Below are 27,622 nucleotides of genomic sequence, written 5' to 3' on the forward strand. Positions count from 1 at the left end.
CACACACACACACAGCCATTTACATTTCTAGCAGTGAGTCGTGTTATTTTCTCATCCCAGTGCAATATCCTCTAAGCGTGTGCAGGATATGGGGAACGTAGGAGCAGAGTTGCTTTCAGACATGAGATGTGATTCCCCCCATGGCTCAGAGCACCCAGCAGAGCATATCACAAAGCAGGGACGGAAACACCAGAACACTCTAGCTAGCTACCGCACCAATCTCTTCCTCACAGGTGATTCACTCACCTGACATGCACAGAGGGGTGATCCGACAGACGGCAGGGAATATTCAGCCGTTGACTTTCAGACATACTCATCATCATCATACTTATAATCATTTCCTCCTCATAACCCGTACTCATTTATTTTGGGGGACAATACAAATTCAAACGTACACAGAAAAAAAAGATATTGAGATGCTTACTGTATGTAGGTGTTCTGTATGCCTCATGTAGTGATAGTGATGGTGTGAGATAACTTACCACATCTGAGCTGTGTCACCCTCAGGTTGCAGACCTCCAGGCTGTGGAGGTGTGTGGGGTACACACACAGGGTGTCGTTGCCCAGGCGCACACCGTTCGCCCTGGCCCACAGCAGCAGCCACTCCAGCTGACAGTCACAGAACAGAGACTCTGTAGAGAAGTGCCTGAGGGGATACGACAATGGTATTACAACCATCATCGAACTGTGTAGGTGTTATTTTGGTACAGTGTGTGTGTGAGTGATTATATGTTTGTTTGTGGGGTGTGTGTGTGTGTGTGTGTGTGTGTGTGTGTGTGTGCTGTTTCATTTTGTTTTCTTACAGGACTTTGAGAGACAGAAGGTGTGTGAATAGTCCCACCGGCAACGAAGAGAAAATATTTCCAGATAGATTCCTGTGGGGAGAACAGGGTAAATACACATCAAACTGGTTTACTTTGTACAAGTAAAACGCCACAGTATCTGCTAGTGCATTACTTTGAAAGAGCCTTATCTAAGAGAAACAACATATTTCCTACACACGCATCTCAAATTGTGCGTACCGTACTGTGTTTTCAATTTAGAGATTACTCACAATTTAGAAAGATTGCCAAGGTCTACAAACATTTCAGGAGAGAGGCAGCCAATCCGATTGTTGGAGAGATCCCTATAAGGACAAAAAGCAAACTTTAAATTGTGGCTTAGAGATAAGCCAAGCACATCTGACTTAAAGCATTAAAGGCACTGATCATAGCAGGAGAGCTGGCAGTGAGGGGACGTGTGTGTGAGAGAACACAGAACGAGCTTGGCTGTGACAACAAGTGTGTGTGTGTATGTGTGTGTGTGTCTGTTATGTGCCGTCTCGTCTCATAATAATCTATTAACGAGAGCTTAAGCAGCTCAAGGAACTGTGATGTTAAACCACCAGTCCAATGTTTATTTATTCCAACTCGCGAGATATCAACACTGACCTTCTGTAACCCCTTCACCCCTCACATCCCCATCCATCCTCGCACACACACGCACACACACTGAGGGCTGTCGTGGCTCCGTGCCCTTTCCCTCTGTAATTAAAGAGCTGCTTTGCTGGAGCAGCTGTGGGAAAATAAGCAAGGCACTCGAGTAATCACCAGTTGGGGAGCACTTAAATTAGCACTCTGCTGCTCCCAGAGCCAGGCGCACACGCCAAGGTTATTATAGTAAACGAAAACTGAAAATAAACTGAAAATAAAATAACAACGAAAATTGGAAAAACAATTTAGTCAACTGAAAATAATTAAGAAAAACATTAAAAAAACTAAAACTATACTGCTCAAAAAAATAAAGGGAACACTTAAACAACACAATGTAACTCCAAGTCAATCACACTTCTGTGAAATCAAACTGTCCACTTAGGAAGCAACACTGATTGACAATAAATTTCACATGCTGTTGTGCAAATGGAATAGACAACAGGTGGAAATTATAGGCAATAAGCAAGACACCCCCAATAAAGGAGTGGTTCAGCAAGGGGTGACCACAGACCACTTCTCAGTTCCTATGCTTCCTGGCTGATGTTTTGGTCACTTTTGAATGCTGGCGGTGCTTTCACTCTAGTGGTAGCATGAGTCTACAACCCACACAAGTGGCTCAGGTAGTGCAGCTCATCCAGGATGGCACATCAATGCGAGCTGTGGCAAGAAGGTTTGCTGTGTCTGTCAGCGTAGTGTCCAGAGCATGGAGGCGCTACCAGGAGACAGGCCAGTACATCAGGAGACGGAGGAGGCCGTAGGAGGGCAACAACCCAGCAGCAGGACCGCTACCTCCGCCTTTGTGCAAGGAGGAGCAGGAGGAGCACTGCCAGAGCCCTGCAAAATGACCTCCAGCAGGCCACAAATGTGCATGTGTCTGCTCAAACGGTCAGAAACAGACTCCATGAGGGTGGTATGAGGGCCCGACGTCCACAGGTGGGGGTTGTGCTTACAGCCCAACACCGTGCAGGACGTTTGGCATTTGCCAGAGAACACCAAGATTGGCAAATTCGCCACTGGCGCCCTGTGCTCTTCACAGATGAAAGCAGGTTCACACTGAGCACGTGACAGACGTGACAGAGTCTGGAGACGCCGTGGAGAACGTTCTGCTGCCTGCAACATCCTCCAGCATGACCGGTCTGGCGGTGGGTCAGTCATGGTGTGGGGTGGCATTTCTTTGGGGGGCCGCACAGCCCTCCATGTGCTCGCCAGAGGTAGCCTGACTGCCATTAGGTACCGAGATGAGATCCTCAGACCCCTTGTGAGACCATATGTTGGTGCGGTTGGCCCTGGGTTCCTCCTAATGCAAGACAATGCTAGAACTCATGTGGCTGGAGTGTGTCAGCAGTTCCTGCAAGAGGAATGCATTGATGCTATGGACTGGCCCGCCCGTTCCCCAGACCTGAATCCAATTGAGCACATCTGGGACATCATGTCTCGCTCCATCCACCAACGCCACGTTGCACCACAGACTGTCCAGGAGTTGGCGGATGCTTTAGTCCAGGTCTGGGAGGAGATCCCACAGGAGACCATCTGCTACCTCATCAGGAGCATGCCCATGCGTTGTAGGGAGGTCATACAGGCACGTGGAGGCCACACACACTACTGAGCCTCATTTTGACTTGTTTTAAGGACATTACATCAAAGTTGGATCAGCCTGTAGTGTGGTTTTCCACTTTCATTTTGAGTGTGACTCCAAATCCAGACCTCCATGGGTTGATAAATTGGATTTCCATTGATTATTTTTGTGTGATTTTGTTGTCAGCACATTCAACTATGTAAAGAAAAAAGTATTTAATAAGATTATTTCTTTCATTCAGATCTAGGATGTGTTGTTTAAGTGTTCCCTTTATTTTTTTGAGCAGTGTATATCTATTATCCTTGACTGCAACAAAAAAAAAAAATTAAAAAAAAAAATTACCTTTAGTTTTTGATATTTTTGGCCAAAAATCTAATAATGGGATTTTCATGCTTTTTTTCTAATGTGGTTTTCGAGCTTCTGAATCTGTCCTGTAAAGGCTGCCAGTAGATGGCACTGTTTCAAACAGGCCTAGCTTGTGCATCACTATCACTCGCTATCAGAGGGCAAGCACGGGGTGTGAACCATAGGCGTGAACAATGGCGGCAGCAAGCCCAACACCAGCAGTGGTCGGTCACAAAAGGCAAAGACCCATATGGGATTATTTTGAGTACGTCGCTGGAAAGGACAAAAGGCAAAAGTATTGTAGTGTCCGAAAATGGCAGCGTGTGTGGCACAGATATGAAAGGGAAAAACCCGACCAACCTCAAAATTAATCTGAACAGCACCCACAAAAAATGTCAGGATAAAGACAAGGTGAGACAGACGATATTTTATTTTTGGAATTCGGGTCAGAATTCTACTCTTGGTATCGCATGAACACACTTGAAAAATTTGTGAGCTTTACAAAATGAGCTTTACAATTGCACACATTTATTCTCTGCCAACAAGAAGGGTGTGAACAATTTGAACAATATCTATCTAGACCTTTGCCACCTTGGATATTTGTGTGACCGGACCGTCTCAAATAGTAATTTAGTACCCCTGCTAAAGGCCTAAAACACATAAATGTCACCTCTCATGCATAAGGCTACTTTCTGTCCCTAACACTAAAATGAAATAATATAAAAACGGAATAAAAACTAGTAAATCAAGTCTGAAAAATGTAAAATAAAATAAAATAATAAAAACTATTAGAAAATCACAAAACTACAATAAACTTGGCACACGCACCCTAAATCAGCACTGTTGCAACACCCCAGCAGCCTAAAAACCGCTAACAATCATAATGGAATTAAGTAATTTACGCCAGCGACAGAGAGAGAATGTGTGTGTGTTTTATCTACCACTTCAGGAAAGAGTGAATTTGCTTCTTCTTCTTTAATTATGATGAAGCCATCAAAGGAAGCTCTTCTGTCATAATTGCCATGTGGAATAACTCACCCCTCTCCCCGCCCTCAACTCACCAACGGCCCCCTAAGACCCTGGCCTTGTCACTCTGGGTAGCCCAACCACTATGACAAACCCCTTCATACTCACAGTCTCCTCAGAGCCACCAGTCCACGAAAGGCCCCGTGCTCCACTGTGCTAATTAAATTATTCCTCAGGTCCCTAGAGAGAGAGAGAGAGAGAGAGAGAGAGAGAGCGAGCGAGAGAGAGAGCGAGAGAGAGAGACAGACAGACAGAAACACAGAGACACACAGACAGGAGATATAGAGAGAGAGAGAGAAAGTGCGCATGAGAGAGAGAGAGAGCGAGAGAGAGAGAGAGACAGAGAGAGAGAGAGAGAGAGAGATACTTATTATGCAGCTGTGGGTTTTAAGAGTCACATTGCTGGAGACAGGGAAGGGGACTGCCCCTTAAAATGCTCTCATCTGGCAGTAGTGGTTGGCAGTTAGCAATGACATTCACTGAGCTGGGCTCTCATCAGGGACAAGCATGCAAGCTCATTGTGACATTAAGATGTAAACTCTAGCCTCCCTCCAACAAAATGTGATTCATTCCAAAATGCTATATTGCATATCCATTTAAAAACATTTTGGTAAATTAGCTTTGGTTGTTTAAAGAAATAATGAAAGATGAGTGTTTTTTTCACCATCTAATCATGGCATGGGGTTGTTCAATGACAAACGTGTATTTGTTTCAAATCTATCCCATGATGGTATACTTATTTAGAGAAACAAATAATCATGTATTTTTGCTAAATGCTATATATCCTCCTCACTCTCAGAGAAATAAGTAGTACTTCTAGGTTTTACACAGTCAAATGTTACAAATAACAACTTTTTTATAAAGAACTGTACAAATGATACATTTGACATCAGTGCATTCGGAAAGTATTCAGACCCCTTGACTTTTCCCACTTTGTTACGTTACACACAATACCCCAAAATTACAAAGCAATATCAGGTTTTTAGAAATGTTTGCAAATGTATTAAAAATAAACAGAAATTTCACATTTACGTAAGTATTCAGACCCTTTACTCAGTACTTTGTTGAAGCACCTTTTGCAGCAATTACAGCTTCGAGTCTTCTTGGGTATGACGATACAAGCTTGGCACACCTGTATTTGGGGAGTTTCTCAAGGGCACGTCGACATATCTCCCACAAGGTCAAAAACGGGGACCCGAACCAGGCCACCAGATCTCTAAGATCACCCCTCACAGTTCCCCAAGAGCTGCACCTCAACCATCCAAGACCCCCCCCCCCCCGAGAAAAATACAATTAAATTACTCCACTCCCACTTGTCTCCAATTTCACATCCCACCCCTCAGCTTCCTTCCCATTGCAACTATCTCTGCTGGCCACCCTCTTCAGATTTCTATGCACAATATAGCTTTCAACCACGTTGTGATGTTTAACATAGAATTTGAATCTATCGAATAGAATCCACAGATTGCGAGTTGAAGATAAATACTTTTACTAAGAGTATTAGTATATTAGTAATTGACTGACCCGGTCTCTCCAGATCTCCCAATATTGGCTGTGCTAGAGAATTTAAAACCTTTTGTTTAAGAACATAGTATATGGGATTGATTTTGAGAAATGTAGCTTAATTAATTTGACTAATATCATGGTGTTTCTATTCCAAGAAAATTTTTAAATTAAACCCTCAGGGTTTCTGTTAGGATGGAACGGAAAATGTGTCTCTGTACAACGTGACGGCCGGGAGTAGGCTACAGTACTAAAAGCATAACATTTCCACACCCTAATTGTAGTCTAACCGATACCCAAACGGAGATTCATTGAAAATAAAAATAAAATTGATTTATCAAGATCAATCCCCATGCTTGTCTCAGAGCAGTGCGAAACAGTTGACCATACGCGGGTAGGCTATTGCTTCAAAACCTATTGCTTCTAACATCAATATGCTTTTTAAATAAATAAGACCTACACCACTTTTAACAGCACATTACTCAACACTAGTGAGACTCATGTTGCCTACAGTAGGCCTACAGTATACCTGAAAATATTTTTTTTAATTGACGTGACTCTCCGCCAAAAATTACATTTAGAGGATTGGAGGATTCTTTATTAATATCTAAGGGGCATTTTTCATTAGAGCAAATCTGATCTGTGAGAATATCTAAGGGGCTTTTATATAATTCTAAATGAATTAATAATAATAATTATTATTATTATTGTGCGCCGCCCTATGGGACTCCCAATCGCATTCGGATGTGATACAGCCTGGATTCGAACCAAGGACTGCAGTGATGCCTCTTGCACTGACATGCAGTGCCTTAGACCACTGTGTCACTTGGAAGCCATGATGGTCGGGAGTAGGCTACAGTACTAACAGCATAACATTTCCACACCCTAATTGTAGTCTAACCAATACCCAAACAGAGATTCAGTGAAAATAATAATCTTGTTGATTTATCAAGACCAGTCCCCATGCTTGTCTCAGAGCAGCGCCGTCTTGACCTCTGAATGCTGTCTCTTCCATTCATTTTGAAAGAGTATTATAACGTTTAAGGTACGACCCAGATGCAGATAGTGTTGAAGAAACAAAAGTTTATTCCTTAAACAGGGGCAGGCATGCGACAGGTCAAGACAGGCAGGGGTCAATAATCCAGAGAGGGTGTAAGGGTCCGGAACGGAGGGCAGTCTCAGGGTCAGGCCAGGCAGGGGTCAAAACCGGGAAAGACTAGAAAATCGGAGCAAGAAACAGGCAGGAGCAGGGAAACAAATGTGATAGGTTCTACGAACAAAACGAACTGGCCACAGACAAACAGAGAACACAGGTATAAATACACAGGGGATGATGGAGAAGATGGGCGACACCTGGAGGAGGGTGGAGACAAACACAAAGACAGGTGAAACAGGTGAGGGTGTGACAAGTATTTTCCAGTAAGTAACAATTTGTTTACCTTCATTAGCCTACTTTGTTCCAATATTTCTGTCATTCAGATATATTTATTCATTATGGATCCATAAGGGAATAAACATCTGCATTTTGAAAGAGTATTTTTATAATTATTTTGTTAACGAAAGCATAAAAATGCTGATGAAGAAATACAGTACTGTAGAGTGTATGCTTTATCCGACATTTTGCGGTTGAATGAGGTCGCCTACACACACTTTAAACATTTGGATAATAAAGCATTTAACCTGTTATGGCTAGGGGGCAGTATTTTCACGGCTGGATAAAAAACGTACCCGATTTAATCTGATTATTACTCCTGCCCAGAAACTAGAATATGCATATAAGTATTAGCTTTGGATAGAAAACACTCCAAAGTTTCTAAAACTGTTTGAATGGTGTCTGTGAGTATAACAGAACTCATTTGGCAGGCCAAAACCTGAGAAGATTCTGTACAGGAAGTACCCTGTCTGACCATTTCTTGGCCTTCTTTATCATCTCTATCCATTACAAAGGATCTCTGCTCTTACGTGACACTTCCCACGGCTCCAATGGGCTCTCAGAGCCCGGGAAAAAGCTGAATGACGTAATTCAAAGCCCTGGCTGAAACACATTATCGCGTTTGTCAAGAGGCCGATCAGGGGACAGTGGGCTTAGGCTCGTGCTCTGGCCGCCCCGTCTTTCTGTTTTTCCCTCCATTTACCGAAACTCAGATTCCCGGTCGGAATATTATCGCTTTTTTACGAGAAAAATGGCATAAAAATTGATTTTAAACAGCGGTTGACATGCTTCGAAGTACGGTAATGAAATATTTAGAAATCTTTTGTCACGAAATGCGCCATGCGCGCGACCCTTATTTACCATTCGGATAGTGTCTGGAACGCATGAACAAAACGCTGCTATTTGGATATAACGATGGATTATTTTGGACCAAACCAACATTTGTTATTTAAGTAGCAGTCCTGGGAGTGCATTCTGACGAAGACAACAAAGGTAATGAAACTTTTGTAATAGTAAATCTGACTTTGGTCAGGGCTAAACTTGGTCGCTGTCTAAATAGCTAGCCGTGATGGCTGGGCTATCTACTGAGAACATTGTAAAATGTGCTTTCACCGAAAAGCTATTTTAAAATCGGACATATCGAGTGCATAGAGGAGTTCTGTATCTATAATTCTTAAAATAATTGTTATGTTTTTTGTGAACGTTTATCGTGAGTAATTTAGTAAATTCACCGGAGGTTTGCGGGGGGTATGCTAGTTCTGAACGTCACATGCTAATGTAAAAAAGCTGGTTTTTGATATAAATATGAACTTGATTGAACAAAACATGCATGCATTGTATAACATAATGTCCAAGGGTTGTCATCTGATGAAGATCATCAAAGGTTAGTGCTGCATTTAGCTGTGGTTTTGTTTTTTGTGACATTATATGCTAGCTTGAAAAATGGGTGGTCTGATTATTTCTGGCTGGGTACTCTGCTGACAATGTAATGTTTTGCTTTCGCTGTAAAGCCTTTTTGAAATCGGACAGTGTGGTTAGATTAACGAGAGTCTTGTCTTTAAAATGCTGTAAAATAGTCATATGTTTGAAAAATGGAAGTTTTCGGATTTTAGAGGAATTTGTATTTCGCGCCACGCCCATCATTGGATATTGGAGCAGGTGTTCCGCTAGCGGAACGTCTAGATGTAAGAGGTTAAAGCATTTTGTACCTGAGGGCAATACCAAAATAAATAGCCTATTGATCTGCAGAGCTGCGATGATTGTATGCCCCAAATATTAAACATTTTGTTGGTAGCAAAAATTCTGTACAATAATTTTAGCTGAAAAACACGTAATATTGATTCTTTGGTCGTTTTATATATCAACTCATACACCCTGTACCATGGAATCGGTACATCAAAAATCTCTACAACTTTTTCGCAATCTGTATGGCACAGAAAGTGTTCAGACCCCTGCCCTTTCTCCACATTTTGTTACGTTACAGCCTTATTCTAAAATGGGTTGAATAATTTTCCCCCCTCATCAATCTACACACAATACCCCCATAATAACAAAGCAAAAATTGTTTTTTAGAAATGTTTGCAAATGTATTAAAAAAACAACTTAAATACCTTATTTACATAAGTATTCAGACCCTTTGCTATGAGACTCGAAATTGAGCTCAGGTGCATCTTGTTTCCATTGATCATCCTTGAGATGTTTCTACAACTTGATTAGAGTCCACCTGTGGTAAATTCAATTGATTGGACATGATTTGGAAAGGCACATACCTCTCTATATAAGGTCCCACAGTTGACAGTGCATGTCAGAGAAAAAAACAAGCCATGAAGTCGAAGAAATTGTCCATAGAGCTCCGAGACAGGATTGTGTCGAGGCACAGATCTGGAGAAGGGTACAAAAAAATATCTGCAGCATTGAAGGTCCCCAAGAACACAGTGACCTGGATCATTCTTAAATGGAAGAAGTTTGGAACCACACAAACTCTCCCTAGAGCTGGCTGCCCAGCCAAACTGAGCAATCAGGGGAGAAGGGTCTTGGTCAGGGAGGTTACCACGAACCTGATGGTCACCCTGAGAGCTCTAGAGTTCCTCTGTGGAGATCGGAGAACCTTCCAGAAGGACAACCATCTCTGTAGTACTCCACCAATCAGGTGTTTATGGTAGAGTGCCAGACGGAAGCCACTCCTCAGTAAAAGGCACATGACAGCGTGCTTGGAGTTTGCCAAAAGGCACCTAAACACTCTCAGACCATGAGAAACAAGATTCAACTATTTGGCCTGAATGCCAAGCGTCACGTCTGGAGGAAACCTTGCACCATCCCTACGGTAAAGAATGGTTGTGGCAGCATCATGCTGTGGGGATGTTTTTCAGCGGCAGAGACTGTGAGACCAGTCAGGATCGAGGTAAAGATTAACAGAACAAAGTACAGAGAGATCCTTGATAAAAACCTGCTCCAGAGCGCTCAGAAAATCAGACTGGGGGCGAAGGTTCACATTACAAAAGAAAACGACCCTAAGCACATAGCCAAGACAATGCAGGAGTGGCTTCGGGACAAGTATATACTGCTCAAAAAAATAAAGGGAACACTTAAACAACACATCCTAGATCTGAATGAAAGAAATAATCTTATTAAATACTTTTTTCTTTGCATAGTTGAATGTGCTGACAACAAAATCACACAAAAATAATCAATGGAAATCCAATTTATCAACCCATGGAGGTCTGGATTTGGAGTCACACTCAAAATTAAAGTGGAAAACCACACTACTGGCTGATCCAACTTTGATGTAATGTCCTTAAAACAAGTCAAAATGAGGCTCAGTAGTGTGTGTGGCCTCCACGTGCTTGTGTGACCTCCCTACAACGCCTGGGCATGCTCCTGATGAGGTGGCGGATGGTCTCCTGAGGGATCTCCTCCCAGACCTGGACTAAAGCATCCGCCAACTCCTGGACAGTCTGTGGTGCAATGTGGCGTTGGTGGATGGAGCGAGACATGATGTCCCAGATGTGCTCAATTGGATTCAGGTCTGGGAAATGGGCGGGCCAGTCCATAGCATCAATGGCTTCCTCTTGCAGGAACTGCTGACACACTCCAGCCACATGAGGTCTAGCATTGTCTTGCATTAGGAGGAACCCAGGGCCAACCGCACCAGCATATGGTCTCACAAGGGGTCTGAGGATCTCATCTCGGTACCTAATGGCAGTCAGGCTACCTCTGGCGAGCACATGGAGGGCTGTGCGGCCCCCCAAAGAAATGCCACCCCACATCATGACTGAACCACCGCCAAACCGGTCATGCTGGAGGATGTTGCAGGCAGCAGAACGTTCTCCACGGCATCTCCAGACTCTGTCACGTCTGTCACGTGCTCAGTGTGAACCTGCTTTCATCTGTGAAGAGCACAGGGCGCCAGTGGCAAATTTGCCGATCTTGGTGTTCTCTGGCAAATGCCAAACGTCCTGCACGGTGTTGGGCTGTAAGCACAACCCCCACCTGTGGACGTCGGGCCCTCATACCTCCCTCATGGAGTCTGTTTCTGACTGTTTGAGCAGACACATGCACATTTGTGGCCTGCTGGAGATCATTTTGCAGGGCTCTGGCAGTGCTTCTCCTGCTCCTCCTTGCATAAAGGCAGAGGTAGCGGTCCTGCTGCTGGGTTGTTGCCCTCCTACGGCCTCCTCCACGTCTCCTGATGTACTGGCCTGTCTCCTGGTAGCGCCTCCATGCTCTGTACACTACGCTGACAGACACAGCAAACCTCCTTGCCACAGCTCGCATTGATGTGTCATCCTGGATGAGCTGCACTACCTGAGCCACTTGTGTGGGTTGTAGACTCCGTCTCATGCTACCACTAGAGTGAAAGCACCGCCAGCATTCAAAAGTGACCAAAACATCAGCCAGGAAGCATAGGAACTGAGAAGTGGTCTGTGGTCACCACCTGCTGAACCACTCCTTTATTGGGGGTGTCTTGCTTATTGCCTATAATTTCCACCTGTTGTCTATTCCATTTGCACAACAGCATGTGAAATGTATTGTCAATCAGTGTTGCTTCCTAAGTGGACAGTATGATTTCACAGAAGTGTGATTGACTTGGAGTTACATTGGGTTGTTTAAGTGTTCCCTTTATTTTTTTGAGCAGTGTATATATTATTACACCTAGTGCCATCTCATGCTTATCAGTTGTTTCCCCTTTGTTTATCTTCATTGCCAGTTCTTTCCATGTTTTCATGCAGTTTTGGTGTACTGGACTGCTGTCGTGACTTCGTGTGAAGTCAGCAAAGAACTTGCATGTTCCCAGTCTGTCAGTCCAGAGTTTGCTCAATTAATTTTCTTCTTAGAAAAGGGTTTGCAGCAGAAGCAAAAGAGGCTGTTGTTTCTTTCACTATACACCAACCAACTTTTAGGGATTTTGCCCCCGGCAAGATGCCGCCCTGGGCAGCTGCCCATGTCGCCCATACATAAATCCGCCGCTGCCCCCAGGGCTCGGTTCTAGGCCATCTCCTCTTCTCTCTATACACCAAGTCACTCGGCTCTGTCATATCCTCACATGGTCTCTCCAATCATTGCTATGTGGATGGCACTCAGCTACTTTTGATACTCAGGTGGCGACAAACATCTCTGCGTGCCTGCCAGATATCTCAGCTTGGATGTCGACCTCAAGCTCAACCTCGACAAGAGATGGACTACACCCTGTCGTTCTCTGCAAATATCAAAGCAGTGACTCGCTCCTGCAGGTTCATCCTCTACAACATCTGTAGAGTATTCCACCTGGTTCCAATCCCATTCATTACATGTTGTGTATTTAACCCTCTGTTCCCCCTCATTGTCCTTGTCGGTGATTGTTTGTTTGTAAGCATTGTGCAAGATATGTTCTGGTGTGCGACGGGTTTTGTACCCACTTGTATTATTTTGTACATTTTGGTTTTCTGAGTTTTTGAGCACTTATTAAACTGCTCCGTTTTATAAAAAGTTCGATCTCCTGCGCCTGACTTCCCTGCCACCAGCACGCACCCTTACAGAATAACCCTTTTTGGAACCAAAAAGGATTCTCCTATGTGGACAGGCGAAGAACTCTTTTGGAACCCTTTTTCTAAGAGTGTAGAGAGGTGAAACCTAAAAGTGTTGTTCCCAAAGATCACATGGTCAAGAGGACTCATTGACATGCAAAGACGGCAACTTTTACTAATGCTGTACCATCATGATGAAACCCAGTCGTGAATACACAGCTAACTCTGAATGGGTTTCTCTTTTCAGAAAGGAAATAACACTCTTTATCCGTTTTGAAGCTATCAGATATTACATACATTTTACAATGACCATCATATTCATCATCAGTGACAGTGAATGACAGTGCAATGTCAGACTGACACAAACATTAGAAACATTAGTGTTTTCAGCCAGGATCACTCTGTTCCCAATCCCCACTCCCAGTCCCTTGATTTCCACAGACCCGACGTTGCTAAAAATGGACCGGCATCATTTCATAACTCTACTTTTTGGTAGTCTCGGGCCAAAGAAAACTTCCTGAAATTGTGTCCCCCAGGTTTCCTTTGACTGGCTTGATGAGAATAACTCAGGAGTTATGAGAATCAGAAGGAGCTTGGCTCTCTCTGTGTCCAGATGTGTGTTCAGTACAATACACCAGTGCAGTATGGGTAGTCTAGTCTCCTACTCTGTGCCCAACCCAAGCTGCTGGTCACCTCAGCAGTCATATAAACAAGCTTGGCCAGCCAAAGGGAATAAAACAATACCACTAGCACTAATAAATATACTGCACCCCTTTCCCAATGTAGCCATAAAAATGTCACTATGATAGTTTTCATTTATAACTAGGGACTGCTTAGAAAACAAACAATCTTATTGAGTTGTTTAAAGCCAGAGTAGAATAATTAAATGTTTTCCTGTTGATCCAATACATGAGTTGAGTGCCTCTGTCGAATGAATCTGACAGACTGACAAAGAATTAAACCACAACTCAAACTACTAAAGGGCATGTTTTCTGCACCATTAGAGATACAGTAGGCCTGTAGACCACCGGCAGTGATTGAACGCTCTGATGGAACTGATGCTAATTCAGTCAAAAGTGTTACACACAAAAACAAAAAAAGAACAACGCACAATCATTATCGTCAGATAAATTACTCATCTGTAGTTAATGATGTGTGTCTGCTGTTAAATTGTTCCGTTAAAACACACTCGGGCCTGCACCATTAACCCAACCTCTTTACTCTACCATAGGCTAACATTATCCTTGAAGTTGCGATTCACTGCGTGCTCATTCACTTTAATATATTATTGTGCGTGCAGATTTTTTTGTGTTACACAATGATTGGCATACCGGGATTGAGGTTTGGAAATCTACATAGGCTTTCCATGGACCCGACAGTACATAGTAGGGGCAGTTTCTCTCCAACCCTCTCTCCAAGTTCTGGAGTTTCCCATATGTTGGTTTTCAAGCACTGCCTCACTATATAACAACCTAGTTAGGACAGCCGAGCTATCCTAAGATGGGCAAGCTAAGAGTAGAAGGGAGAGTGGATATTGAGTGAAGAGTGGCGTACTCTATAGACAGAGAGACAGCTACTGTATGACCAGGGTAGCTTAGATCTCTCCTCATGGCGATGGGAGCCTTTGATCATATAAAGCATGTTCTGAGGGAGAAGGTGGACTGTCCGAGGGTAAGCCTTCAATGTGCCACTTGCCTAACGCCTTTTGTTCACAGAACACGCAGCAGCCAACCACAGCCAGAGGCCACTGCTCCCTGTCTCAGAGTTAAGCAGCCAGCCGTTTCTAGCCAGGTCCCAGGCCAGAGGTCAGCAGTGAGAGAGGTCAGAGGTAGGGGAGAGGTAGGTAGAGGACACAGGTGGGCAGACTAGTGCCAACACAGTATTGTATGCTGCCATACATTGTGTCTCAAGGTACTAAGAGCACTGAGCAGACAATAATTACAGCTGTAACAGCTGTAACAGCTTCGGTCATGACATGTACTGTGGGTGTGGGGGTAATGTTGTACTGTGAGCAGACAATAAAGGCAGCTGTTGTTGCTTTGATCATATACTGTGGGTTACTCTGTTATCATGTCAATCACTATCCCACTTAAGCATAGCTCATTCTGAAGTGGAGGTTTGTGTGTGTTGTTACATTGTTGTATTGTGTTGTTAGGTGATTGGCAGCAGAGAGAGAGAAAGGCAGGATGGAAGTCCAGTTGAATAAATAAGTCTTCCTGTTTCCTGAGAGAGTTCTGTTTGTAGCTCCGGTCAGGAGGTGCTCCCGCAAACACGCACATACATACGAGCGCACGCACGCACAGAAACACACACATACTCACGCACAGACACACACACACATTCGAGCGCACAGACACACACACAACCTACTGTTACCTACAATTGAATTCCCTCTAAAACATGTACAGCTGGCTAAACTCAACAAGAGCTGGATGTTTAAACAATAAGCGGTTGCTCCTCCGAACCCTGAGCGTTTGAAGTGTGGCTGGGAATTACACTGTGCGAGGTTCTGGCTTTTGTAAAACCCTGACATAAACTCCAATATTTGTGGCTGATGTGTGAAAAGCTACTGAAGTGGTTCCCAATTAATTTTGGCTGTGCTGTAGATCTTAAACTGCTGAAGTTTGGCCCTGAGGATATTAGGCTGTTCACCATATGACACCAATGGGAAGATTCATCTGCTACTCTGGCCGTTCAGCACAAACACATGCACACACATACAGTACACAAACACGCATGCACAAACATGCACGCACACACACATGCAGACACACAAACGCACACACACACGAAAGTCCCAGGGGACATTGACCTTGGACTGTACTCTGACTGGACCACACACACACATGCTCCCAGCACGGCCCACGGACTCGGTCTTGACAGAGTACAGGATCTGATCACCCATGTCTCCGATTCAGCAGAATGGCCTTAGATTCAAAGCAGTTTACATTCTGGCATTTCATGAACAAACAAATACAATTACTGAGTGACCAGACACTAGGCACTGATCCAAGGGTATACAGGTTACATGATAACATTCCATGAAAAATGGATTTGCTCTGACCAAAAACCTTTTTTTCACTTCATGCCATTAAATATAAATTACTAATTACTATTAAGTAACTGGATCCAGAGCTTTTTTTAGTTTACTCAACTTTTCGGTTAAAGTGTTACCTGAATTTAAATGTTCAGCTGGCAAAAAATTCCGTGAAAATGTTGGCTAAAATTCAGTGAACATAAAATGATGTTCGCTTAACTTGTCTCATATGTTCATTCAACTATTATTTGGGCATCTAACTAAAACACAACCAGTGCTTTTAACATAGTGTTTTCAACATATATATTTGACAAAACTTCACATACAGTACATGATTACATTGTAAATACACATTTATAGAGTAATTATTATTCAACCTTTATTTCTTAACCCTTATTTTTCCAGGTAAGGTTACTGAGAACACATTTAAATTTGCATCAACGACCTGGGGAATAGTTACAGGGATGAATGAGCCAATTGTGAGCTGGGATATTTCTTTAGACCAGAGAAAGGGGGACCTCCTACTGGCCTTCCAACACCACCTGGTCTGAAGCCTAGCTTCAGAAGCAAGCCAGCAGCAGGAAGCAGGGTGGTATGCTGCTGTCCTCATCTGGGATTTGAACTCACAACCTTTAGGTTCACAGCATTCCAATCTTCCTACTACGCCACCATGTCTGTGTCAATCATCAGTTAATCTGGCTACTTTCTCATCACTGATATGATTCAATTATTTCAGCAACTTTAGGGTTTTCTGTATAGTTGTCTAATGTTGGTGGGGAATATTACTTTGTTTTAATGTTACTCCTTGATCACTATGATAAATACAATAGTTTTACTTGAGTGTACTTTTAACAGAGCTGAGGTTTACTTTGAAGTGCAAAGTGTAGCAATACATGTGAAATCACTCATTGACACAAACATGGTGGTATAGCAGGAAGCTTGGTTGGTCATGAACCAAGAGATTGTGAGTTCAAATCCCATATTCGTATTCCAAGATGGCGCAGCAGTTGGATGTCTGTTTACTTTGTCTTGTCCCGTCCCGTGTATATATCGTTTTTCTTCGTATATATTTTGTATATTTTTAATCTCAATTTCCATCCATCCATCCATCTAGCGACTAAATATATTCTCCTGCAACCCGCCTCACCCAATGTGATATGGATCTGCTATTTTTTTTATACTTTAGAACCAGAACCCCCTTCAGAAGCTAGCCAGCTAACAAGCTACTAGCTAGTAGTCAGTTTGCCACTGCTAGCGGTCATCACCGTTAACTCGGATATCTGCCGGCCTCAGCCCGGTCAATTCCTGCCAGTCTGCGCAGCACGATATCAACCCAGAGCAAATAGGACTGCTTTTTCTCTACCACATCTCCGGATTCCTACCGCAAGCTAAGAACCTTTACTCCGGATCATCACAGCTAGCTAGCTGCTATCCGAGTGGCTACTCCTGGCTAACGTCTCTGTCCCGAAGCAAGCACCAGATAGCCTGGAGCTAGGCCCATCTCCCGGCTAGTCGAAGAGATCCATCGGACAATTCCTGGGCTTCAATACCTCTTTTGCCAATTGGCCTGGACCCTTTGCTGCCGACACGGAGCCCCGCCGATCCATTACGACTGGTCTGCCACCGTAACCGTCCGAGGGGGTTTTATTAGGCTCTTCAGTTGCGACATCCCCCTGAGGCCCATCTGCTAGCCTGCTATCCCCGGCCTCCTAGCTGTCTGAATCGCCATGCCTCCAGCTTGCCTAGCTACTCACTGGATCCTACGATCCCTCGGCTACTCGGCCTCTCTCTAATGTCAATATGCTTTGTCTATTGCTGTTTTGGTTAGTGATGTTTGTCTTAATTCACTGTGGAGCCTCCAGCCCTGCTCAATATACCTTAGCTAGCCATTTTGTTCTACCCCCCACACATGCGGTGACAACACCTGGCTTAAATGGTGCCTCTAGAGACAAAACCTTTCTTATCATCACTCAATGCCTAGGCTTACCTCCACTGTACTCACATCCTATTATACCTTTGTCTGTACATTATGCCTTTAATCTATTCTTCCGTGCCATGAAATTGGCTCCTTTTACTCTTTGTTCTGAACGCACTAGACGACCAGCTCTTTTAGCCTTTAGCCGTACCCTTATCCTACTCCTCCTCTGTTCCTCTGGTGATGTAGAGGTTAACCCAGGCCCTGCAGCCCCAGCAACACTCCCATTCCCCAGGCGCTGTCATTTGTTGACTTCTGTAACCGTAAAAGCCTTGGTTTCATGCATGTTAACATTAGAAGCCTCCTCCCTAAGTTTGTTTTATTTACTGCTTTAGCACACTCCGCCAACCCGGATGTCCTAGCCGTGTCTGAATCCTGGCTTAGGAAGGCAACCAAAAATTTGGATTCCCTAACTATAACAGTTTCCGACAAGATAGAACTGCCAAGGGGGCGGAGTTGCAATATACTGCAGAGATAGCCTGCAGAGGTCTGGCATACCATCCAGGTCTGTGCCCAAACAATTCAAGCTTCTACTTTTAAAAATCCACCTTTCAAGAAACAAGTCTCTCACCGTTGCCACTTGTTATAGACCCCGTCAGGCCCCAGCTATGCCCTGGACACCATATGTGAATTGATCGCCCCCCATCCATCTTCAGAGTTCGTACTGTTAGGTGACCTAAACTGGGACATGCTTAACACCCCAGCCATCCTACAATCTAAGCTAGATGCCCTCAATCTCACACAAATGATCAAGGAACCTACCAGGTACAACCCTAAATCCGTAACCATGGGCACCCTTTTAGATATCATCCTGACCAACTTGCCCTCTAAATACACCTCTGCTGTCTTCAATCAGGATCTCAGAGATCTCTGCCTCATTGCCTGCATGCGTAATGGGTCCGCGGTCAAACGACCACCCCTCATCACTGTCAAACACTCCCTAAAACAATTCAGCGAGCAGGCCTTTCTTATCGACCTGGCCTGGGTATCCTGGAAGGATAATGACCTCATCCCATCAGTAGAGGATGCCTGGTTGCTCTTCAAAAGTGCTTTCCTCACCATCTTAAATAAGCATGCCCCATTCAAAAAATGTAGAACTAAGAACAGATATAGCCCTTGGTTAACTCCAGACTTGACTTCCCTTGACCAGCACAAAAACATCCTGTGGCGTTCTGCATTAGCATTGAATAGCCCCTGTGATATGCAACTTTTCAGGGACGTCAGGAACCAAAATACTCAGTCAGTTAGGAAAGCTAAGGCTAGCTTTTTCAAACAGAAATTTGCTTCCTGTAGCACTAATTCCAAAAAGTTTTGGGACACTGTAACGTCCATTGCGAAAAAGAGCACCTCCTCCCAGCTGCCCACTACACTACACTGAGGATAAGAAACACTGTCACCACCGATAAATCTATGATAATCGATAATTTCAATAAGCATTTTTCTACGGCTGGCCATGCTTTCCACCTGGCTACCCCTACCCCGGCCAACATCACAGCACCCCCTGCAGCAAGTTCTTTTTTGAAGTGACCACCCATTGAAATGCCTGTCTATGGGAAAATCAAAGGAAATCCTCCCAGATTGCAGTTCCTATGGCTTCCACTAGATGTTAACAGTCTTTAAAAAGGGTTTCAGGATTGTTTTTTGAAAAATGAGCAAGAACTTATAGTTTTTCATGGTGGCTCTCATTTTGACTGTGGTCTTGTTGCACGCGTGGATGAGGGCGCGCACTTCGTTATTTATCTCCGGTATTGAACACACTATTCTCAATCTTAAATTTTATCGTTTATTTACATATTAGGGTACCTGAGGATTGATTAGAAACATTGTTGGACTTGTTAGAACAAAATTTATTGGTAACTTTTGGGATTCCTTTGTATGCATTTTGAATGAGGGGAACAGGTGGATTACTGAATCAAGCGTGCCAACTAAACTGACTTTTTGGGGATATAAAGAAGGACTTTATCGAAACAAAACGACCATTTGTTATGTAGCTGGGACCCTTGGGATTGCAAACAGAGGAGGATCTTCAAAGGTAAGTGACTTATTTTATCACTATTTCTGACTTTTGTGACGCTGGTTTGGAAAATGTTTTTAATGCTTTTGTACGCGGGGCGCTGTCCTCAGATAATTGCATGGTATGCTTTCGCCGTAAAGCCTTTTTGAAATCTGACAAAGCGGCTGGATTAACAAGAAGTTAAGCTTTTAAATGATGTGACTATTTTTGTATTTTGAATTTCACGCTCTGCATTTTTACCAGATGTTGTCGAGGTGGGTCGCTAGCGGCTAGCCCAAAGAGAAAATAAAGGTGAAATAAATAAAATAAAAAGTTGAATAATAATATCTGTGAACATGCACGTGTAATCATGTATGTCAATGTGTGTCAAATATGTATGTTGAAAACATTGTATGTCAAAAGCACAGTGTGTTTGTAACTAGTTCTACAGCCTTAAATTTCAAGTTTCGGCCACTTTGATTGAAAAGTTGAGTAAACTAAAAAAAGACTGTGGAACCAGTTACTTAATAATAATTAGTTGAAACAACTATAGGATTTTATAGTAAGAAGAATATAATTGAACTTAGCGAAATAAAATAGCGTGTGCGCAATAAACTGGCTATGTTGAGCGTAAAAGTGATCATTTGAAATAGGTCCTATACGTTAGATTTAGAGTTATTGTACAAACCTTAGACTGCCTTAAAAATCAAAAGATATATGGGCTGCATGATGCAACTATAGGCTATTGATGATTCGTTTTTTTTTAAGTATAGCTTGCACTCTTTTCCTTGCCTCAGGCTGCACACGGTGTTTTCTCATCAAGTGATCATATTTTCACCCATCAGAATATTCTCAATTGAATCTTGAGAAGTAAACTCACGGTGGAGAGATATTCTGTAGCTAAAGGTAATGTATTAGCCTACTAATTATGAAAATATAAAAAAATGCCATATTACTAGGCTATTCGAAATCAAATACAAATTCACTATAATTGTAGGCTACATCAGAATTTGTTTAATTCGAGGGGGGGGGGGGGTTCAGGCTTGGGCTTGGGCTCAGATATAGGGCTATGCTTATGCATAAGCTCTAATATGCATATGGGTGTTCTGAACTAATAATCCCCTTAGAAAGCACAGTAAATTTAGGCTTTGAAACAACATCCACAACAACCATGTTTTCCACTCACTTTCAACCTGTTGTTGACCTCCTTCAAATTTATCAATCACAGTGAGGTGAGTTTTAAAAGCCCAATACTGTTTTGATGATAAGTGTTTGAAGTGATTTTCAAACACATTTGCATTAACGTCAGAGTGGTTAGAGGGACAATAGAGCCCTGAGTACCAGGCTATTAGCGACCTGATGATCGTTAGCGAGTTGGGTACTACTAATGCATGTACAGAGTGCATAATAGGCTGACCATATTGCGAGCACTGCAAAATATATTTAGAAATCTATGTTATTCAATTATTACACCCAGATTGCTCCCGCGCGCCAACGAGCGTCTGCGTTGCCAAGGGCTAAAATTGAAATAAGTTCTATTTCTGATGCAGATCGCACTGCAAGTCCTGCCTCTCCCATCTCCTCATTGGTTTTTAGAAGCAGGTACCCACGTGCCATCTCCTCATTGGTTATACCCACGTGGATGATTGAAAACAAACGAGGTCAGTGGCGGTAATGCACCTAATTTATGAAAGTTGCCAATCGCAATATAAAGTCAAGAGAAGAAAAAGCCTGGAAGGAAGAGAGATGACTAGAAACGATTCGGTTGACCGTTTTTTGTGTGGATTAATTGTCAGAGTAGAGGACCTTGGGCATTTCAGGTAAAATAACAACTCAATGTTTGTATGCCAGGACAAATTAGCTAGCAATAGCAAGCTAGCTCAACAGGACATATTAGCTAGCAAGTGCAAGCTAGCTAGCTAAATTTCCATAATTGTTTATTGCTTTTCGACCTGTCCCCAAATGAAATGTAATTGGTTCAGAGTTTGTTTTGATATTTTAACCTGGGTGTCGTGATCGCGTTTGGTGTGGGGGGACAAAATAAATGTATGCACGACGGCGCACGCGTGCAGCCGGTTTGGGTTCCATGTAAGAGGAGATTACCGTGACTCAACAGTCAGGTAGAATGATACTGTGGTCATGACTCATGACCGCCAGTGTGGCGGTAATACGGTCAACGCAACAGCCCTAGTGATGACAAATAGTATTGTGTAAGCCCTCTATCATGTTAGGCATGGTATGCCCCATCTAATTTGTGTTATGCATGATGGTAATGTTTTGAGTCTCCAGTAAACAGCATTAATCCTGTAGTTGTGGGGAGTGGAGCCAAAGCCTTCCCCACTGTGTCAGAGGAGAGAAGCAGTATTCAGGTCAGAGCAGTGGAGACTCTCACAAAAACAGAGGACAGAAGAGAGTGCCCAGCTAACAATTCTCCCACAGAATAAAATGTGGAGGGGGAAGGGAGAGAGAGCGCAAGAGAGAGTGCGAGAGAGAGCGAGCGAGCGTACATCTCAGTAAGACAAAAATAATGGTGTTCCAAAAAAGGTCCAGTTGCCAGGACCACAAATATAAATTCCATCTAAACATCTGCGCCACAGGTAACTTCCACAAAGCTGTGAATGATCTGAGAGAGAAGGCAAGAATGGCCTTCTATGCCATCAAAAGGAACATAAAACTTGACATACCAATTAGGATCTGGCAAAAAATACTTGAATCAGTTAAAGAACCCATTGCCCTTTATGGTTGTGAGGTCTGGGGTCCGCTCACCAACCAAGAATGAAAAAAAAATGTGACAAACACCAAATTGAGAATCTGCATGTAGAATTCTGAAAAGATATCCTCAGTGAACAACGTAAAACACCAAATAGTGCATGCAGAACAGAATTACGATTATACCCGTTAATGATCAATATCCAGAAAAGAGATGTTAAATTCTATAACCACCTAAAAGGAAGCGATTCCCAAACCTTCCATAACAAAGCTATCACCTACAGAGAGATGAACCTGGAGAAGAGTCCCCTAAGCAAGCTGGTCCACAAACAGACCCCACAAAGCCCCAGGACAGCAACACAATTAAACCCAACCAAATCATGAGAAAACAAAAAGATAATTACTTGACACATTGGAAAGTATTAACAAAAAAAACAGTGCAAACTAGAATGCTATTTGGCTCTAAACAGACAGTACACAGTGGCAGAATACCTGACCACTGTGACTGACCCAAAATTAAGAAAAGCTTTGACTATGTACAGACTCAGTGAGCATAGCCTTGCTATTGAGAAAGGCAGAAAGGCTGACGTGGGCAGACCTGGCTCTCAAGAGAAGAACAGGCTTTGTGCACAATGCCCACAAAATTAGGTGGAAACTGAGCTGCACTTCCTAACCTCCTGCCAAATGTATGACCGTATTAGACACATATTTCCCTCAGATTAAACAGACCCACAAAGAATTTGAAAAACACCCAAATATATTTTGGTGAAATACCACTGTGTGCAATCACAGCAGCATGATTTGTGACCTGTTGCCACAAGAAAAGGGAAACCAGTGATGAAAAAACACCATTGTAAATACTAGGGATGCACGGATATGACATTTTTGGCCGATACCAATATCCGATATTTTCCTTGCCAAAAAAAACCGATACTGATACTTAAAATCTTAGCGGCCTTTTAAGCATTCTTGTACAGTTAAATAGTTGAAACACACACACACATATTTTGTTGGCATTTACGTATGTCCCCATTACCAGTAAAACGTAATCAAAACCTATTTCTTTCACTTACTTGCTGTGCTGTTTCAATGTTCATTTGTTCAGTCTCAACCAGGATTTCATCATACATGTCAAGCAGTGAAGTTTCATCTTTGTCTGTCCGTGGCCTCTCTTCCTCGGTGCGCACTGGTACAAGGATCAAAGTAGCGATCCTTGTACCTAGCATCGAGCATGGTGGCGACACAGTAGAGGCTCAGAGAGAATGCCACCGAATCAGTTGTTCACAGCCTCTAGTAGAGTACTTTTCCAAGTTAACCTGATGGTCTGTGTTGGCAATTTTGTTGAGCAGGCGTTTCAATGCCATGACAGGGTATCATATCTGCTGCAGACGCAGTTGAGATTATTTCTCGAGTCAGTTGTTCGAATGGTGCTAGGAGTGTTCATGTTTCAAACATGTTCACAAATGCCATTGAAATGGCAGCAGCGGTATGAGAACCAGCACATTCTTTAGCATGCAATATGGCTTTCCCCAGTACGAAATCCTTGTCGACCCACTGTGCTGTCAGACTCATAATGCTCATGGGGCTGACATCGCTGTCAGCCCCATGTGTAACTCTGGTAGGGCAACATCTGAAGAACAGCGCCTACTTGATAGTGTGTACCGGTGCTCGACCAGTCGCCGAAAGCCAAAATCATCCACGACAGAGAACGGTTGATTGTCAAGGCCAATGAATTCCATTATCTTTGCATTAATGGATTTCGCCTTGGAGTTGTCTCGCTGAAATGTTCTTACTCTTTCAAATGACTGCTCGACTTGTTGACTGCTCGACCCACACAGCAGACATTGTGGGCTAGGTTAGGAATGCTGTGTTGTATGTGTAGCGCTGAATTTTTCGTGCCGTCATTACGGGATCTACCTACATTATATAGGTATGCACGTCAGCTTTGATATCGGTTTTGCACATCGCCGTTAAACTAGACATCGGGCCGATGCCGATGTTGGTATTTTCAGCTAATATCGGCCGATTCCGATAAGCTTACCAATATATCATGCATCCCTAGTAAATACAAGCCATATTTATGTTTATTTTTATCCCCTTTTGTACTTTAACTATTTGCACATTGTTACAACACTGTATAAAGACATATGACATTTGAAATGTCTTTACTATTTTGGAACTTTTGTGAAGGTAATGTTTACTGATCATTTTTTATTGTTCATTTCACTTTTGTTTATTATGTATTTCACTTGCTTTGGGAATGTAAACATATGTTTCCCATGCCAATAAAGCCACTTAAATTGAAATTGAGAGAGAGAGATAGAGAAAATGTAAACAGAGAGATACACTAATGAGAGTAGAGAGCAGTCTCTGACAGTGAGAAAAGGCCACAATGTAGCCTACCTAGAAAAGGCCACAATGTAGCCTAACTATGGTCATTGTATTCTGCCTGGAAAAACTGCTTCCTCTCTTCCTCTGAAGGTGGGACTGCATTTGACACTACAGAACCACTTCAGTTCAAGACATCTCATTATGTATTCCAATCCAACCACAGCACAGAATAATACGACACAAACATTCTAATTTGCCTGACATTTGATAAGAAAATATTAAAACTGAGAAGACATACTTTTTCGTTCTGAATGGTACAGTAATAACTTGTTAGTTCATATTACAAACCCTGGGTCAATTTGCTCTCCCACTGAGGAAACAAGGCGACAGGAAGTCATTTCTCATCAGACACTTCAAATTAGATAAAGCACATCTAATTAGGATGGATAACCACCTAGTGAAATGTAAATAAATATGCTTGAGATCTCTCAGAGGAGAGTAAAAGAGGGACAGATAGTAAGACAGTTCAGTCCAATTAGAGCGACTGAGGGTACACCATGTCACAGTAATAGCAACCACTGCCAGAGGATCAAAAGGCACTGGGATTCCCTCAATATCATTTACATACCAGAAAATAACATAAAAGCACCCTGGCAGGTCCAACCATCATGCATTAATAATAACTGCCTGTCAAGAAAATACCACTCGTCGATAGAACCTATTTCAAATGGGCCAAACTTGTGGGTATATGAGTTTATATTTTCATTACCTTTTATGATATCAATTCTTTACTCTTTCAGTACTTCAACACTCATTCCAATCAAACCGATGACTAAACATTTCTCAGATGCAACTCAAGCACAATTTATTCCTCACATTTTTGCAGAAGGAACTCTGGTCTCTGGTACATTTTAATGGCTTGATTGCATCTGAAATACACAGCAAAATTCTAGAATATTTTATCAAGTTTACCTCCCAGATTGGAAAAATGTGTTGCATTATGTAGAAAATGTCTACAAATTACTGAAAATGTATGATTTCAGTGTATTGGATATTGTCTAGGTCTCTATGATCAGGGCTATTTACATCTGTTTTCATTAGCATCATCGCTAACGGCCTCAAAAATTGGTAGCTACGGGCACCGCACATGGGCCTACAAAGACAGGGAAATCTCATTGTCTCTTCCGAAAGTTGCAGGAAATACTGATGATTATGTTCATGTCTTATGATAAACTTGGGCAAATTCATTCATTTTCAATACATTTAGTTGATTACCTACTAAGGTAAATACATTTTGGAAAATTGATGAATACTGTTTTATGGACTGGATTCCGTGAGGGCCCTAATTATCATATTTGGATCAGAATAAGGCTCACCACTACCTATACCAGTAGCTCATGCAAATTAGGGAGCCAAATGAATGGCTCTCTCACCGATGCGATTCGGTAGGCTACACTCACTGACAGAGGAGTCAGTCACTTTAGTGTCACTGTCTGGCAAGCCCCGACATCCTAGGAAAGGAAACCTAGGATCCCAAACGTTTTATAGTCCCTTTACCCCTTCAAACATTCAACCTCCAGCTGCGTACCCCCCTTGCACCAGGGTCAGCGCACTCTCAAATGTTGTTTTTGCCGTCATTGTAACATAAGAATGAGTGAGAGTTTGTCACAACCCGGCTCATGCGAAGTGACAAAGAGCTCTGATGGGACCAGGGCACAAATAATAATATAATAATAATGAATACTTTTGCTCTTTATTTAACCATCTTACATATAAAACCTTATAGGTTCATCGAAAATGGTGAATAACTCACCACAGGTTAATGATAAGGGTGTGCTTGAAAGGATGCACATAACTCTGCAATGTTCGGTTTATTGGAGAGAGTCTCAGTCTTACATAATTTGTCACACAGTCTGTGCCTGTATTTAGTTGTCATGCTAGTGAGGGCCAAGAATTCACTCTCACATAGGTACGTGGTTGCAAAGGGCATCAGTGTCTTAACAGCTCGATTTGCCAAGGCAGGATACTCTGTGTGCAGCCCAATCCAGAAATCTGGCAGTGGCTTCTGATTAAATAACATTTTCACAGAACTGCTTGTTGCAATTTCGATGAGGCTCTCTTGTTCAGATATCGGTATGGGGATTGGAGGCAGGGCATGAATTATTATTATTATTATTTATACTTTGCACTTTCTTCCACTACAAATCTACCACGCCAGTGTTTTACTTGCTATATTGTATTTACTTTGCCACCATGGCCTTTTTTGCCTTTACATCCTTTATCTCACCTCATTTGCTCACATTGTATATAGACTTATTTTTCTACTGTATTATTGACTGTATGTTTGTTTTACTCCATGTGTAACTCTGTGTTGTTGTATGTGTCGAACTGCTTTGCTTTATCTTGGCCAGGTCGCAATTGTAAATGAGAACGTGTTCTCAACTTGCCTACCTAGTTAAATAAAGGTGAAATAAAAAAATGAAAGGGATAATGAATCCAGTTGTTTGTGTCATCCGTTTCAGGAAAGTACCTGCGTAATTGCACCCAACTCACTCAGATGCTTTGCTATATCACATTTGACATTGTCTGTAAGCTTGAGTTCATTTGTAAACAAAAAATCATACAATTATGGAAATACCTGTGTTGTCGTTGTTAATGCAGACAGAGAAGAGCTCCAACTTCTTAATCAAAGCCTCAATTTTGTATCGCACATTGAATA

At 42.6% G+C, this 27,622-nt stretch overlaps 1 protein-coding gene across 2 annotated transcripts in view; it reads right to left on the reverse strand.

The window, feature by feature from the left end:
* The window catches only part of adgra1b (adhesion G protein-coupled receptor A1b), a 287,261-nt gene that overhangs the window by 209,585 nt on the left and 50,054 nt on the right, over window positions 1-27,622 (reverse strand). For both annotated transcript variants that reach the window (XM_014200102.3, XM_014200092.3), the window contains exons 3-6: window positions 4,528-4,599; window positions 1,055-1,126; window positions 804-875; window positions 483-646 (exon numbers count right to left, since the gene is read on the reverse strand). In XM_014200102.3, coding sequence (XP_014055577.2) covers window positions 483-646; window positions 804-875; window positions 1,055-1,126; window positions 4,528-4,599 — 380 coding nt within the window. The remainder of the gene's footprint in view (window positions 1-482; window positions 647-803; window positions 876-1,054; window positions 1,127-4,527; window positions 4,600-27,622) is intronic.

Source organism: Salmo salar, chromosome 01, assembly GCF_965601325.2.
Source record: "Salmo salar chromosome 01, fSalSal1, whole genome shotgun sequence".
In the NCBI taxonomy this organism is placed as follows: domain Eukaryota; kingdom Metazoa; phylum Chordata; class Actinopteri; order Salmoniformes; family Salmonidae; genus Salmo; species Salmo salar.